Here is a 14,446-nt window from a genome sequence, read left to right as displayed (position 1 = left end):
TCATGTGTTTCCATTAGTTTGGCTATTTGTCCCTGTGCTTTTTCCAATCATGGTCTCGATATCTCTTGCTCATACAAACCCTCCTCTCTCTCGCCGATTGGACTCCTGGAGCTCCACCTGGGGCCTGGCTGTGGATCTCTGCATCCACTTCCATCAGTCATTGGATGAGAGTTCTATCACAACAGTTAGGATATTCGGCCATCTGATCACCAGAGTAGATCAATTTGGGCTTTCTCTCGACCATTGCCAGTAGTCTATTGTGGAGGTATCTTTGTGGATTTCTGGGGACCTCTCTAGCTTTGTTTTGCTTCTTCCTATTCCCATGGGGTCTTCATTTATCATGGTGTCTTTTTATTTGTTCTCTCTCTCTGTTCTTGATCCAGCTGGGATCTCCTGCTCCCCTAAGCTCTCTTTCCCTTGACCCTTGCCCTTCATTACCCGCCTCATATCCAGTTTGCTCATGTAGATCTCATCCATTTCTCTGTCATTGGGCGATCCCTGTGTCTTTCTTAGGGTCCTCTTTCTTAGGTAGCTTCCCTGGAGTTGTGAGTAGCAGTCTAGTCATCCTTTGTTTTACATCTAGTATCCACCTAAGAGTGAGTACATACCATGTTTGTCTTTCTGAGTCTGGGTTACCTCACTCAGGATGATTTTTTCTAGATCCATCCATTAGGCACTGGCTCTGTTTTAAGATCATAATGACTGAAATAAAAAGCAGAATTTCCTCCTCCCCCTTTTCTTCTCCTTCCCTCCTTACTATGCCTACCAGAAGGTTCTGAGGGATAGTGCTTAAAGCATTATGCTTTATAGGCAAATTACAGCCAAACATCACAAAATAGAAAAATAAAACTTGATCTGTGGAATCAAAGGGCCACTTACAAATCCCCCTGACTAGTCAATATTACTTTAAATATTGTTTCTAACCCAGGCATTAGTAGACATCACTTGGCAATCTACTCATAAGGGATAGTGCTTTCATTCACCCATTAATTCACTTGACCAACATTCTGGGAAGTGCTTCTCAGTGTCAGACACCAGGCTCAGCTCTGGAGATTCAGAGATGAACAGATAAGAGATGTTTGTGCTGGCGAGAAGGGAGATGTGAGAACAACCATTCCAACTTCAGGATGTGAATATCCATACGTTACTGTGGGAACATGGCGTGTTTTCTCAAATTCTTGTGGGGAATAAAAGGAGGCTTGAATATTTAAGCAAGACAGGAAGACTGCTTGGAAAACAAGTTACAGGAAGACATGTAAAGATCGAAAGAATCTGAGGACACTGCATTTGAGGAAGGAACAGCAAATGAAGCTGAACAGCAGTAGGGAACCAATGGAGTCCCCAGGTGCTGTGTAGAAGGGACGAAGCTACACCTCATGTTCTGTGATCTCCCTCCCCTCCCTTCTCCCTTCTTTCCTCTTGCCCTATCCCCCTCCTCTCCCCAAATGTATGTGCTTGCTTTAGAAAGTTGTCCCTGACAGCAGTGTGGAGGATGGGTTAGAGGATGAGTTCACACTGACAGCTGTGTAGGTTAGAGGATGGGTTCACACTGACAGCAGTGTGGAGGATGAGTTCACACTGACAGCAGTGTGGAGGATGGGTTCACACTGACAGCAGTGTAGGTTAGAGGATGAGTTCACGCTGACAGCTGTGTGGAGGATGAATTCACACTGACAGCAGTGTAGGTTAGAGGATGAGTTCACACTGACAGCTGTGTGGAGGATGAGTTCACACTGACAGCAGTGTAGGTTAGAGGATGAGTTCACACTGACAGCTGTGTGGAGGATGAGTTCACACTGACTGCAGTGTAGGTTAAAGGATGAGTTCACACTGACAGAAGTGTGGAGGATGGGTTCACACTGACAGCAGTGTAGGTTAAAGGATGAGTTCACACTGACAGCAGTGTGGAGGATGGGTTCACACTGACAGCAGTATAGGTTAAAGGATGAGTTCACACTGACAGCTGTGTGGAGGATGAGTTCACACTGACAGCAGTGTGGAGGATGGGTTCACACTGACAGCAGTGTGGAGGATGAATTCACACTGACAGCAGTGTGGAGGATGGGTTCACACTGACAGCAGTGTAGGTTAGAGGATGGGTTCACACTGACAGCAGTGTGGAGGATGAGTTCACACTGACAGCAGTGTGGAGGATGAGTTCACACTGAGAGCAGTGTAGGTTAGAGGATGAGTTCACACTGACAGCAGTGTAGGTTAGAGGATGAGTTCACACTGACAGCAGTGTGGAGGATGAGTTCACACTGACAGCAGTGTAGGTTAGAGGATGGGTTCACACTGACAGCAGTGTGGAGGATGGGTTCACACTGACAGCAGTGTGGAGGATGAGTTCACACTGACTGCAGTGTGGAGGGTGAGTTCACACTGACTGCAGTGTGGAGGGTGAGTTCACACTGACAGCAGTGTAGGTTAGAGGATGGGTTCACACTGACAGCAGTGTGGAGGATGAGTTCACACTGACTGCAGTGTAGGTTAGAGGATGGGTTCACACTGACAGCAGTGTGGAGGATAAGTTCACACTGACAGCAGTGTAGGTTAGAGGATGAGTTCACACTGACAGCAGTGTGGAGGATGAGTTCACACTGACTGCAGTGTAGGTTAGAGGATGGGTTCACACTGACAGCAGTGTGGAGGATGAGTTCACGCTGACAGCTGTGTGGAGGATGAGTTCACACTGACAGCAGTGTAGGTTAGAGGATGGGTTCACACTGACAGCAGTGTAGGTTAGAGGATGAGTTCACACTGACAGCAGTGTGGAGGATGAGTTCACACTGACTGCAGTGTAGGTTAGAGGATGGGTTCACACTGACAGCAGTGTGGAGGATAAGTTCACACTGACAGCAGTGTAGGTTAGAGGATGAGTTCACACTGATAGCAGTGTAGGTTAGAGGATGGGTTCACACTGACAGCAGTGTAGGTTAGAGGATGAGTTCACACTGACAGCAGTGTGGAGGATGAGTTCACACTGACTGCAGTGTAGGTTAAAGGATGGGTTCACACAGACAGCAGTGTGGAGGATGGGTTCATACTGACAGCTGTGTGGAGGATGAGTTCACACTGACTGCAGTGTGGAGGATGGGTTAGAGGATGGGTGGGACAAGGATGGGGACTGAAACACAAGTTCGGCATTGAGGTCACTATTGAAATAGTCCAGGGAGAACAGATTCAGAGGTAAATTCAGGCAACAGCAGTGAAGACAGAGAAGAGCGGGAAAGAGTTTCAAAGAACTGCCAGTTTTTTGATGGTAAATTGAAATGGGGGATTGCAACATATAAGAAAAATTTAGGGAGACACATTTCTAAGCTGGGTAGATAATGGTGTCACGACAAGTCTCAGGAGCTTTCGTGAATATTTAGGTGAAAGTGTCCTGCATGCATTTAAAGCTCTACAAACTAGATAGAAAAACCTAGGATGATTTTAGCTCTGAGTCAGATGGGACTATTTGGATGGAGTTTGTGGAGTGAAAGCAGAGCCGAGAGAAGAGTGGGAATGGCCAGAACCTTAGGAGCAGATGAGGAAAGAGGAGCCAGTGAACGAACTGGAGGATGGCTAGCCAGTGGAGAGGGGTCAGCACTGAGTCCCCAGAGGAATTTTAAAGGAGTCCTGGGGGAAAAGGTCAGTGAATCAGCGTCTGAAGGAGAGGCAAGGGAGGAGATGGCGATCAGGTAAATGTTGTTAGAAGCCTAGCTAAGAAGAGGAGAACTGGAGGGTCATAATGGGTGGTTAACAGGGGGAGGCAAAGACTAACTTCTTCACATTTATCAAGTTTTGATTGGTTCATCGTAAGTAGCACCAGCCCATAAGCACCAAGAACTCTGCATCTCAGAAACAGCATCCCCTGGAATATTCAAAGACCATGATTAAACCTGGCTCAAAAATCCAAGGCAGTTTCCCTTAAGTTAGCAAGATGATGTTAAATATGAGACTCTGTGAAAGACATTTCATTTCCTCTCACAAGTCAAAGGGAAGGAGATACATATTTGATGTTAACATTTTATCCTTTTCACCTGTAAAATAAAGAGAGGTCTTCCTTCATACGATCTTCCAATGGAGAACACCTGAACGAGGCCTGGTTGAGTTTGGTTCAGATGGTGCATCCAGCTCTGAATCTGAAGGCAGATAAGGAAAACTTAGTCGAGTCCCTCCCGACGACACACGGTCTTTTAGAGAGCACACCGTGACAGAAAGACAACAATGGCTTCAAATTCAGAGAACATACAGGGAGTAAAACCAGGAAGGAAACCCCACTGTCTGCCTTTAGTTTCCTTTAGGATACTTAAATGGTGATCTGTTTTCTCTACTGACAGCCAATAGTGTAGGTCTTCTTGTTGTTACCTCTTGAAAAGATGCCTTTCACTATCGTTACACCAGGATCATCATGGGAGTGTTTGGCAGAAAACTGACTGATGTGCTCTGGCTTTTTTTGTTTGTTTGTTTTGTTTTTTTCAAGACAGGGTTTCTCTGTGTAGCCCTGGCTATCCTGGAACTCACTCTGTAGACCAGGCTGGCCTCGAACTCACAGAGATCCGCCTGCCTCTGCCTCCCGAGTGCTGGAATTAAAGAAGTTTGCTGTCACTGCCTGGCATGGCTTCCTTTTGAAAAACTCAAATTTATTTCCATTTCTCCACAGTTGCTAAAGAGGAAAAGAAAGGAAGAAAGAAAGAAAAAAAAACAGCTTCTGATAAACCCTCCAAATTACTTGAGAGCCACTAAAGTCTCATATATTGTAGTTTGAAACAGAGCAGAAGCTACCGGGAAGAGTATTATCCACATTTAAGGTTATTCTGCTGGCCACTGGAAGGCATATTCTGCATAATTCCTCTAGAGGAGTGCACGCTTGCATCAGTCCATTCACACACACTTATCTGTCATCAGAGGAAGGCATATTTAAGATGGATAAATAGGTGCTGAGGAAGACAGGTGACATGTCTGACTTAAAAGCCCTGCAGGCAATAAAGAAGTCACATGGAAGTGTTCCACTGTTCCATGATGTGAGAGGGTCTGTGCTGAAAGAATATACAAATATATTTTCAGAAGTACTCGTATTTTCCTTTTATTCTTATGTATTTTAACAAGCAGGAGGTGTATATGTGTATATATATATATATATATATATATATATATATATATATATATATATATATATGCACATACATGGCTGCATCTATTTTTGAAATTTGACTTTTTTCTAGAGTATGTCAATATGCTTTCCATATGTCAACTTATCTGAAACCTTTTATTGCTTATAATTTCAAGCTTCTAAAAAGTATGCTGAGGCATGGAAATATGCAAAAGGAATTTTGAAAGGAGAATTATCTTCAATGAAAAATACTCTTAATAATATAGTAGAATCTCATTAAGTTTATGTCTGGAATTCCTTTGTTCAACGTAGAGAAAACATGGAAGAATATATATCCCTTTATTCAGTGACAATTTCTCTAGTTGGAGGATTCTATTTGCCTGCATTGGGGAGACAGTGAACACAGCAGACACTTGGTCCTCATAGAACATGCAGTTTATTAGCACAGAGGGTATCAGTCAACCACAGTTGTAGCGTGACCTGTGAATGGTGTCACATTTGTGTGCCACGGGGATACACTGGTATTCGGGGAGCAAAGGCTTCTATGTAGCCCAGCAGAACAGAAAGAATGAATTGATTGTTTTAGCTAGAATGTGAAGAATAGTACGTTGTCAGGTAAAGACTAAATTTGAGTGTGGCAGTGGGGACAAGTTGATGTGAGTTTTCCGTGTGGATTAAATGACTGTATGGGCAGAGGTCTAGAGGTGGCACTGATACAGGCTGGCTGTTGGGAGGTCTGACATTTGCAAGGGTGCAAGACTAGTATGAAAGTTACTATGTCCCTCAGCCAACATACCACCCTCGAACTCTGGCCAGTTATGTTCCTTCCAGGCTTTTTAGTTAAGGCCTTTATAGCCCTGATTTTAACAACAATTACCTCGTTGTTTGCGTATTTCCCATGTCCTTTGTGGGGTTTATTAGGGGGAAGTAAGAGAGATGCAATTTATTTTGCTACTTCGTTTTATAAAAGTATTTTGTATTTTATGTGCATGTGTGCTTTGCCTGCGTGTGTGTACATGTACTCCATGCTGTAAGCCATCTTTCTGGGGAGGCCAGAAGAGGGCATTAGGGCTCCCTGGAAGTGGAGTTACAGGCAGTGGTGAGCTGCCATGTAGGTGCTGGGACCCTAATGAACCAGGGTTCTCTGCAAGAGCAGCAAGTGCTCTTCTTGGCCAAGACATCTTTCTGCCTCATTATTGTAACACTCCTTATTTAGCAGTAAAAGGACCAATAGAGAGATGTGTGAAGGAAGGGGCCCAAGGTGTGTAGTATTCTGTATGTCCTTCCAGAGCCTGTATCTCCGTTTTCACAGTTCTCTGCTCCTTATACCAAAGTGACAAAGATGAACTTGAAAAAAACAAAACCCCAAACAGCCCAACATAAAAGGTCCCTTGATTACGTACGTCTTCTAAGGAGTGATACACCTCATAGTTGTAGTCAGACAGGGACCTTCTCTTTCTCTGGGTGTGCAAGCTGTTTTCATTTTCCACAGCCTTCTGAAGATCTTCTATGAGGACCCTGGATTTGAAATAGCAGACATGACGAAGAAGTAAGCCAAGAGCATGCAAAAATCAGGCAATGCCAGAGGAGAATCACACACAGAGTAAACTAGCATGGAAGTGTCCCAGTGTGAGAGGAAAACAAGGAGAGCAGGGTGGCATTTCTAAAAATACCGAATGTTGAGAAAATGTGCTTTTTCAGGAAACAAAAGCTGTTAAAATAAATGTTATAATGAATTTAAAGTGTAAAATGATAGTCAGATGTCCCTAAATAATAGTAGTGCTGTAATAATAGCTGCTGTGGAGTGACCATCTATAACCATGTAGCAGTAGCTGTGCATCCTTACTGCTTACCAGGGGCCAGACGCCCTGCTACATGCTTGATCCTCAATAACAACCTTTGTGTTGGATTCTATTGTTTCCATCTTATAAATGAGGAGCCTGAGACTCAATAGGGTTAAGAATCTGCCATTGTTATTCTAACTCAAAGACAGAATCTGAGCTTGGGATGTGAACTCAAATTCTCATTTTGTGACCTCAAGTCCAATGGGACATAATGGAAACGGAACCATGGCTGTTCTGGACGCCCTCTCCACATCTTCTTTCCCAAAGCCTCTCTCTGCTCACATGCCATCATCCAGCATCCAGGGAAGAGACAGGTTGGAAGGAGCTTTAGTTCTCAAGATGAAACTAACGAAGGTGGAAAGAGCTATCTCATTTTCCCACTAAGAATTCCACGGAAAAGAAGCTCGGTTCTGAAAACTGGATGCATTTGGAAGCTGGAGGCTGAGGCCAGCTCAGGGATGGCAGGCCCATTACTGTGGTGGAACCAGCTTCAGGAAGAACCATCCATGTTGTTGATGTGGCATCTGAGCTTGAGTAGAGGTATGTCTTAAGAGTGCTACTGGCCACCACTCACTAGAATGGCACAGAGAGACAGGCATTTTGTTCATCTGCAAGACTTCCAGATGTTAGAGAGACCTTTGGTGATTGTTCTCACTGTGGCAGGTGCCTTAAAAGCTTTGTTCTTATATTTTATTGTCCAAAATAGAACCTGCTGCTTACAGGGTAAATTCCATTAAACAACACGTGGTGGCCTCTCTAGGTGACATTTAGGCTAATCTATGTAAGTCACTTAATAGAAAGAATTATCATATACTGAATACATACTCTTTGGTCCCTAAGTAAAAAAACAATTTACTTGGGCATCAGGCACCAAGGACTGACTGACTTGTTATTTCATGAGTACAACACTGCAGACTGAACACCTAATCAGAAATGGACTACTGACTTATTCCTTTTGTTTTACTTTTGTGTTTTGCTGTTGGAAACATCAGACGAGGCGAGGTGGCAGAGGATTTCTTGGTTTTCTTGGTAGCTGTGGTAGCTCAAAACTGTGAGTGCCATGTAACTGGTCAAGCCGAACATCTTCACTGTCCACAATTGTCTTCTCCCCGGAGATAGGAAGTTACGGGGATTGGGTGCATGGCCTAAACCACTGCAATATCACTGAGGCAGATTTTAGGAGTCAATAAGAGCTATGTCAACATCTGAGGTTCCTTGTTCTTGGAGAGAACTTGGGTAGTCAGGAAGGAGGTGGGTTTGATTAGGAGAGATACAGTCATAAACTCTCCATATTCCAGGGGCTGCAGGCAAACTTCAGGTGTGTCTGCCTTGTGTGGACTTCTTTTCTGTCCTATAAATGAAGATTAGAGAGTCTGCCTCATCCAGCACACTCCAGGAGGAAATCCTTTTGAATGCCCAACTTGAAAGGGTCTCGGGGGTGGGGCCCCTTGTTACAGTGACTTCAGCAAACTGGCACAGGCCTCTGGAGCCACTGAGACTGGGTCTACTACAGGCTTGAAGAGGCCAGTCTTAAATTAGAGAACAGTTGTAATATGGAAGCCCAGCTCCATTGTCTTGTCAAGTAGTTGAGTAGAAACCAGCTGGTTCCCAAAATGACCTTTCTAAACCATTGTATTTTGTTAGTTTTTATGGCTGATTGTGATTCTCTTATTACATTTATTTATTTGTGTGGATGTGTGTGGATGAGTGCTCGCCGTGGTGTGTGTGTGTGTGTGTGTGTGTGTGTGTGTGTGTGTGAAGGTCAAAGGTCAACTTGAGGCAGTTGTTATCTTCTTCCACCATGTGGGTCCTGGGCTTGAACATAGGTTGTCAGGAATGGCAGCAGGCTCCTTTACACATTGAGCCATCTTGCTGGTCCTGGTTGTGATTCTTATCTCAACTGGGCACAGCCCTATAATGGTGACAAGAACTATCAAAACTTTTTCAAATGATGTCATTCCTTAATGTAAAACTACCTACCCCCCAGTTCCCAGGCTAGGGGAGCGCTCTCAAAATGGAAATTGCATTGCCAATTTTTACAGGTATTTATAAAGTGTCTTTTTGTAATGGCAGAATGAGTCATCTCATTGAGAGGGTTGACCACCCAGGGGCCAGAAACAATGAGTCACATTACTTCTGCTTTACAGATCACTATAGCGATACATTCTGTACAGCTATACAGAGTAAATGATAATCTTTTGAAAATACCCTAGGCTACAATAATAAAAGTCAATTAAAATGATTTCTACCTACTGTGCCTACAGAATTTAATTGACTCTTATGTGTTATTATCTTGGGACTAACAAAATGAGTAATTTTAAGTGATTGTTCTTCATGAGGAAACAACTGATTTAAAACACTTATTTTTTCCCCCTTTATTCTCCGTGACATGAAGTGTGATTTTTTTTTTTATACCAGTCCCACATGAACTATAGTTAATGGCAGAAAATATAGACTTGTTAAACTAACTGGTATGTTCTTTTTTACTGAACAATAATTAGTGAAGCATGTGAGTTGTTACTGTGCACCTATAGATATAATTACCAAGCTCTTTCCCACTAGGCATTCAGAGTATCAAAGCACGCCTTCTGAGCTATGAAGTGAAGAAAATGTGAGTGATATGAACAATGGTTTTCTGCACAGACTATTCTAGAAGCTCAGACCAAACACTTTCTTACAAGAAGCATGCCAGTGCTTTAGTAAGCTGGGGATATTTTTCCATTTGTGTGACCTTGATCTTGTCACCAGCCATAGACTTTCTTTTCCAGGGTTCATAACTTTCCTTGTCCCACATTTTGTCAGAACAGCCTTCCTTTTCTTGTCTGTCCCCCTCAGACACATTATGTTTGATTCTAATGTAAAGACCTTCTCACCTTCCTTGATTCTTCTGGGTTCTTCCACAATTCTCCTAGAATCTCCCCCGTCTTTATCCAGACTAGATACTCCTGATAAACCCTTGAACAGGTATTCACTGGGATCCTCCCCTTCCTTACCACACCAACCTTTCTATGCTCCTGTCCACCAGACCATCAGCCTCTGTCAATGTTATGTTCTCCTCTCAGCAGCAAGCAGTCTGTTGGTTCTTACTTCTGTTTTCTCTTGGCAACATCCTTTAGAATCTGCTTCTCAACATCTTATAAAGAATTTTGTTTCTTACTTCAGAAAACTACCAGTTGAGTTTTCTTTCAAATTATGGACTCGCCTCTCTACTATCTCTTTTTTTGGTGGGGGGTGGGGGTGGGGTGGGAGTAGGGGTGTCAGTAGGGGACCGGGACCTTACTTTGTGGCTCAAACTGGCCTAGAACTCACTGGGTACTCCAGGTTGTCTTAGAATTTGTAATCCTCCTGCCGCAGTCTCCAGATTACTGGTATTACAGGGATGTACCGTGAAGGCTGGCTCTATTATCTGAAATTGACCCACATTTATTCCTTCTATGTTAGGAGATGAAGTCTGTTTCCTACTGTTCAAATCTCTCTAGCATCACCAGCGTCTCCTTTCTTAATGGTCCTGCTCCCAGGCTGCAGACATGCCAAGTTTCTCCTTCTGGCCCAAATCTCAAGTCTTCTGAGTGGTCATTGATGCTGTATGTCTTGGTGGTCATTCCTTGCCCTCTCCCCTTACTGTAACTGCTAGGAGGTGAGTGCTCTGCATTTGTGGGTCTCACCCTCCCGGCACCTTCCTGTTTTCCACTCCTCAACGTCAGCAACATAGCTTCCGTTGGTGCCTCTCTTGTTAGGTACCACTGCAGTTGTGAACAACCTCACTCTCTGAAATCATTCTTTTCTTCCTTGACTCCCATAACTGTCCCAATGGACTCTCTTCTGCTACAACGCTCCACTTTGAACCGTCTGAATATGCACGTCTTTTCACATCGGTCTGCTCAGTCTCTTCCAAGCTAGAAAACTTAGCATCCTCCTCTGACTTCTCTCTTTTCTACCCTCCAACCGAGTGGAGAGCCTGGGTAGTTTTACCCCTCGGAGACTGGAAGCCTCCGCTTGCTATCTGGACTGTTTCTGACCGGCTCTTGCAGTTCCATCCACAAATACAGGGCACTTTTGCTTCTATCCTCCAGGGGGCAGCACCACCCATAGCAGTCTGGGCTCCTCCCCCATGCGGAAAGGATCCTTCTTCCCTCTGCATACTTACCCTCTGCCACCTCATCATACTTTCTCTCTGTTCCCCTCCCCCCTCCCCCCTTTTTCTAACACTGGTCCTCTGTGCCGCCTTCCTTTGCTTGCCTTGTCCCCCAGGTCTGGCAGATGCCCAGTCTTATCCTGTGTTTTCTGCTGCTAACCAGGCTCCTGCAGGAAACCATTTCGTCTCTGCCTTCCCTTTGGCTTTTTAGCATTGCCAGGTGTCTCCTCTTTCTTTATTCAGTAAGAGACTGTGTTGGCATTGATGACTTATTTTGCTAGCAGTGAAATAAGGTGTCTTTGTGGTTGTTCCTTTTCCGCATTAGAAGTAAGTTCTTCAAAGATGATATACACACTTTTATTGCCTCCCTTTCAGAAGTTCTTGATAAACAACCTGGATATAGTCACCATTCAGTTGCATTTAGTACAAATAAAATTTGTAGCAAATAAAAAAGAATGCTTACTTGTACTGGATGTGGGCTTCCTGGAGGAAGGCTAACAGGGCTCTGGAAGCATTTTGGGGAATATGGACATCCGTGACTGTCCCCTCTGACACATGGGAGATACTGCTGGGCTGCCACAGGTCCACCTATAGTGCAGGAACCAACCTATAATTCATATGTAGTGTGGGTGGGAAAATCCATGTCACCATGGCAAGCACATTACCTTGTTTGAATACCGTAACGGCAAACACATGCAGAGTAGACTCAATGTTTACACCTCCAGGGCTAAATCTGATCTGGCTTGAATTTGTGCCCTGAACTTCATCAGAGTCATAGAATTTGATGTTAATTCACAGCACATTTAAGTCACAAGATAAAAAATGGGGTGAAGGTTTAAAATTCTTCTTTTACATTTATTGTATAAATATTTGAATAACTTTAAGAAGGAGAAAGATACAAACCATCCCCTTTCCTGCCACATAAGGAAATTGTGGTTCACACATTTGGTAGCCATTCCCCCTACTTATACAGTGCTGAAATAGAGGAGACAGACTTTCACTGTGGGGACAAAGAGTCTACCTGCTTTCTCTGAAGCAGCTGATCCCTTCACTAGCTTGCAAGGGCAAATCTGAGCCAGCTCACAAACCAGTCCATGGTTGTGAGCAAACAGAAGTGTGGAGCTGGGAGGGCTGCTGGGAGGTCATTCTGTCCATCTGTCAGCCCTGGGCAAGGACACAGCTAGGTCTGTATCACACTGTCCCCAGTGACAGGTCTTCAGAAGGGAGACAAATCTTAATTTAACTCAGCCATGTCTAACAAGATTGTCAGGCATTTTCTTCATCCTTTATGCTAATGCATAGTTTCATTTTTTTTTCTTGTTCCCTTCTTTACTGAGGCTGATTCCTTCCCTTTATAAGAGGCTTACTGGTACTACCTCCACTCAGCTTTGTATATTAGAAGACTTTAACCAGACTTGTCATGCCTTTAACCAATAGCAGGACTTGATTTTTGGTAATAAGACTAACCATTTGCTGCCAAAGGGTACAAGGAAATTCCACTTTGTCAAGGGGCTGGAGAGCTATAGGTACACAAAATGATAAGAATCATCACTCTGGGCATAAGTCTATAGATGCTATTTTTTTAGATATATGCTAAAATAGAATCCTCATCCCACAAAAAAGAGTGTCTTATGCACTGGAAAGTACTGTGGAAATAATAAACTATAGGTGAGGTCTAACGCTAGAACTCTAACATCACTGAGAGTGGTGGGTCACACCTGTAACTCCAGCCATTTGAGAGGCTAAGGTAGGAGGACCATGAATTTGAGAGCAACCTGGGCTAGACCCTGTCACAAACAAATAAGGAAACAACAATAACAACAAATCCCTAGGTTATCAGAAAGCATTTGAACTAATGGGTAATAAACAAAAAGTAATGTATAAAATCAGGAATCTGGCACATCAGGTTTATAAGATTTCAGGACATATAAAAATCAGTGGTAGTTTTTGCTTCTTTAAATTTTGAAGCTAGCCCTCAAGGTTTCATTGTAGAATATGCATGCATGCATGTAATTATACTTTGTTCTCATCCATTCCCTTTCCACACTATCTTCCTTGAATCCCCTTGCTTCTTCTTGCTGGCTCTCTTCCTTTCCCCAAATAGTTGTCCCTTCTGCTTTCATGTTACATGTATTCTTCTTCGCTCTAGCCCCTCCATAAGACACATTCTTACTCTCTCATGATCCCCCCTTTTACTCCGAGTACCTAAACCCTCCCCCAACCTCACATATATAGTTTTTTTTTAAAAAAAATATGAGAGCATGTGGTATTTTTCTTTCTGAATCTGGTTTACTTCTCTTAAAATAATGATCTTCAGTTCCATTAATTTTTTTATGTGTGCCATGGTTTCATTTTCACTCATGAAAATTCATTATTTTTCATTTTATTATGAAAAAAGTCTTACTGTGTTTACATGACATGTTTTCCTACCCATTCATTTGTTTGTGGGCAGCTAGTCTGATTTCATTTCTTAGTTGCTATGAGTAGCCGTCTCTGAGGTGTGTTGCTGTGGAGTCTTTTGGGCATATATGCGGAAGTGGTGTAGCTGGGTCGTTTGGGAGATCTAGTTGAGGTTTTCTTTTCTGGAACTTCCACAGTAATTTCCATGGTAGCTGCCTAAGTTTACATTCTCAAATATACAAGAAACCCCAAAGCTTAACACCAGCCACTGTAGTAAAAGAAGAAACACACTTAAAGGCTGGGCAAATGATCCGAATAGATGCTTCCCAGAAGAAGAAACACAAATGGCCAACGAATGGTTCCTATCCAAAGGAAGCAACATCAGCACGACAGAGACACCTATATCTCCATGTTTACCACAACACTGTTACAGCAGCTGACACTGATTCCCCTCAACAGAGGGGTGGATAAGATGTCCCCCCCACACACAATGGGATGCTAGTTAGCCAGGAAGAAGAATGAACTCTGTTACTTGCAGCAAAATGCATGGAACTAAAAGATACTGTGTTAAATGAAGCAAGCTATATGTGGAAGTTAAGAATGTCACCCTAAATGTGGAATAGTGATTATTAGGGACTAGGAAGAATGTGAGGGGATGGATAAAGTGAGGCTGGGTAATGGGGTGCCAGAACAGCCATGTAGAAGGAGTAAGTTCACTGTTTCACAATACAGAGGGTGAGTATGGCTTGCAATACCTATTCTATACTTTATGAAGATCTAGAAGAGAAATGAAGGGCTCCAAACCTGAACTGATGAGAGTGAAGTGCTACTTATTCCACCTTGATCAGTGCATGTTGTATACATGCACACTGAACCCCATTAATACGTACATTTAGTACAGGCATAAAAGTTAAGCAACAGATATGAGTTATCATTGCTATTTGAAATGTGAAGAGTGAGATGTAGCTA

General features: G+C 43.3%; 1 protein-coding gene across 1 annotated transcript in view; it reads right to left on the bottom strand.

The window, feature by feature from the left end:
• Positions 1 to 14,446, bottom strand: part of Cpa6 (carboxypeptidase A6) — a 282,675-nt gene that overhangs the window by 110,958 nt on the left and 157,271 nt on the right. The window contains exons 3-5 of the mRNA XM_059255683.1: positions 11,541 to 11,665; positions 6,502 to 6,616; positions 4,026 to 4,127 (exon numbers count right to left, since the gene is read on the bottom strand). Of these exons, the coding sequence (XP_059111666.1) occupies positions 4,026 to 4,127; positions 6,502 to 6,616; positions 11,541 to 11,665 (342 nt within the window). The remainder of the gene's footprint in view (positions 1 to 4,025; positions 4,128 to 6,501; positions 6,617 to 11,540; positions 11,666 to 14,446) is intronic.

The sequence above is a fragment of the Peromyscus eremicus genome, chromosome 2 (assembly GCF_949786415.1).
Source record: "Peromyscus eremicus chromosome 2, PerEre_H2_v1, whole genome shotgun sequence".
Classification (NCBI taxonomy): Eukaryota; Metazoa; Chordata; class Mammalia; order Rodentia; family Cricetidae; genus Peromyscus; species Peromyscus eremicus.
Note: the sequence above shows the minus strand (reverse complement) of the source record. Positions and strands in the feature narration are given on the sequence as shown.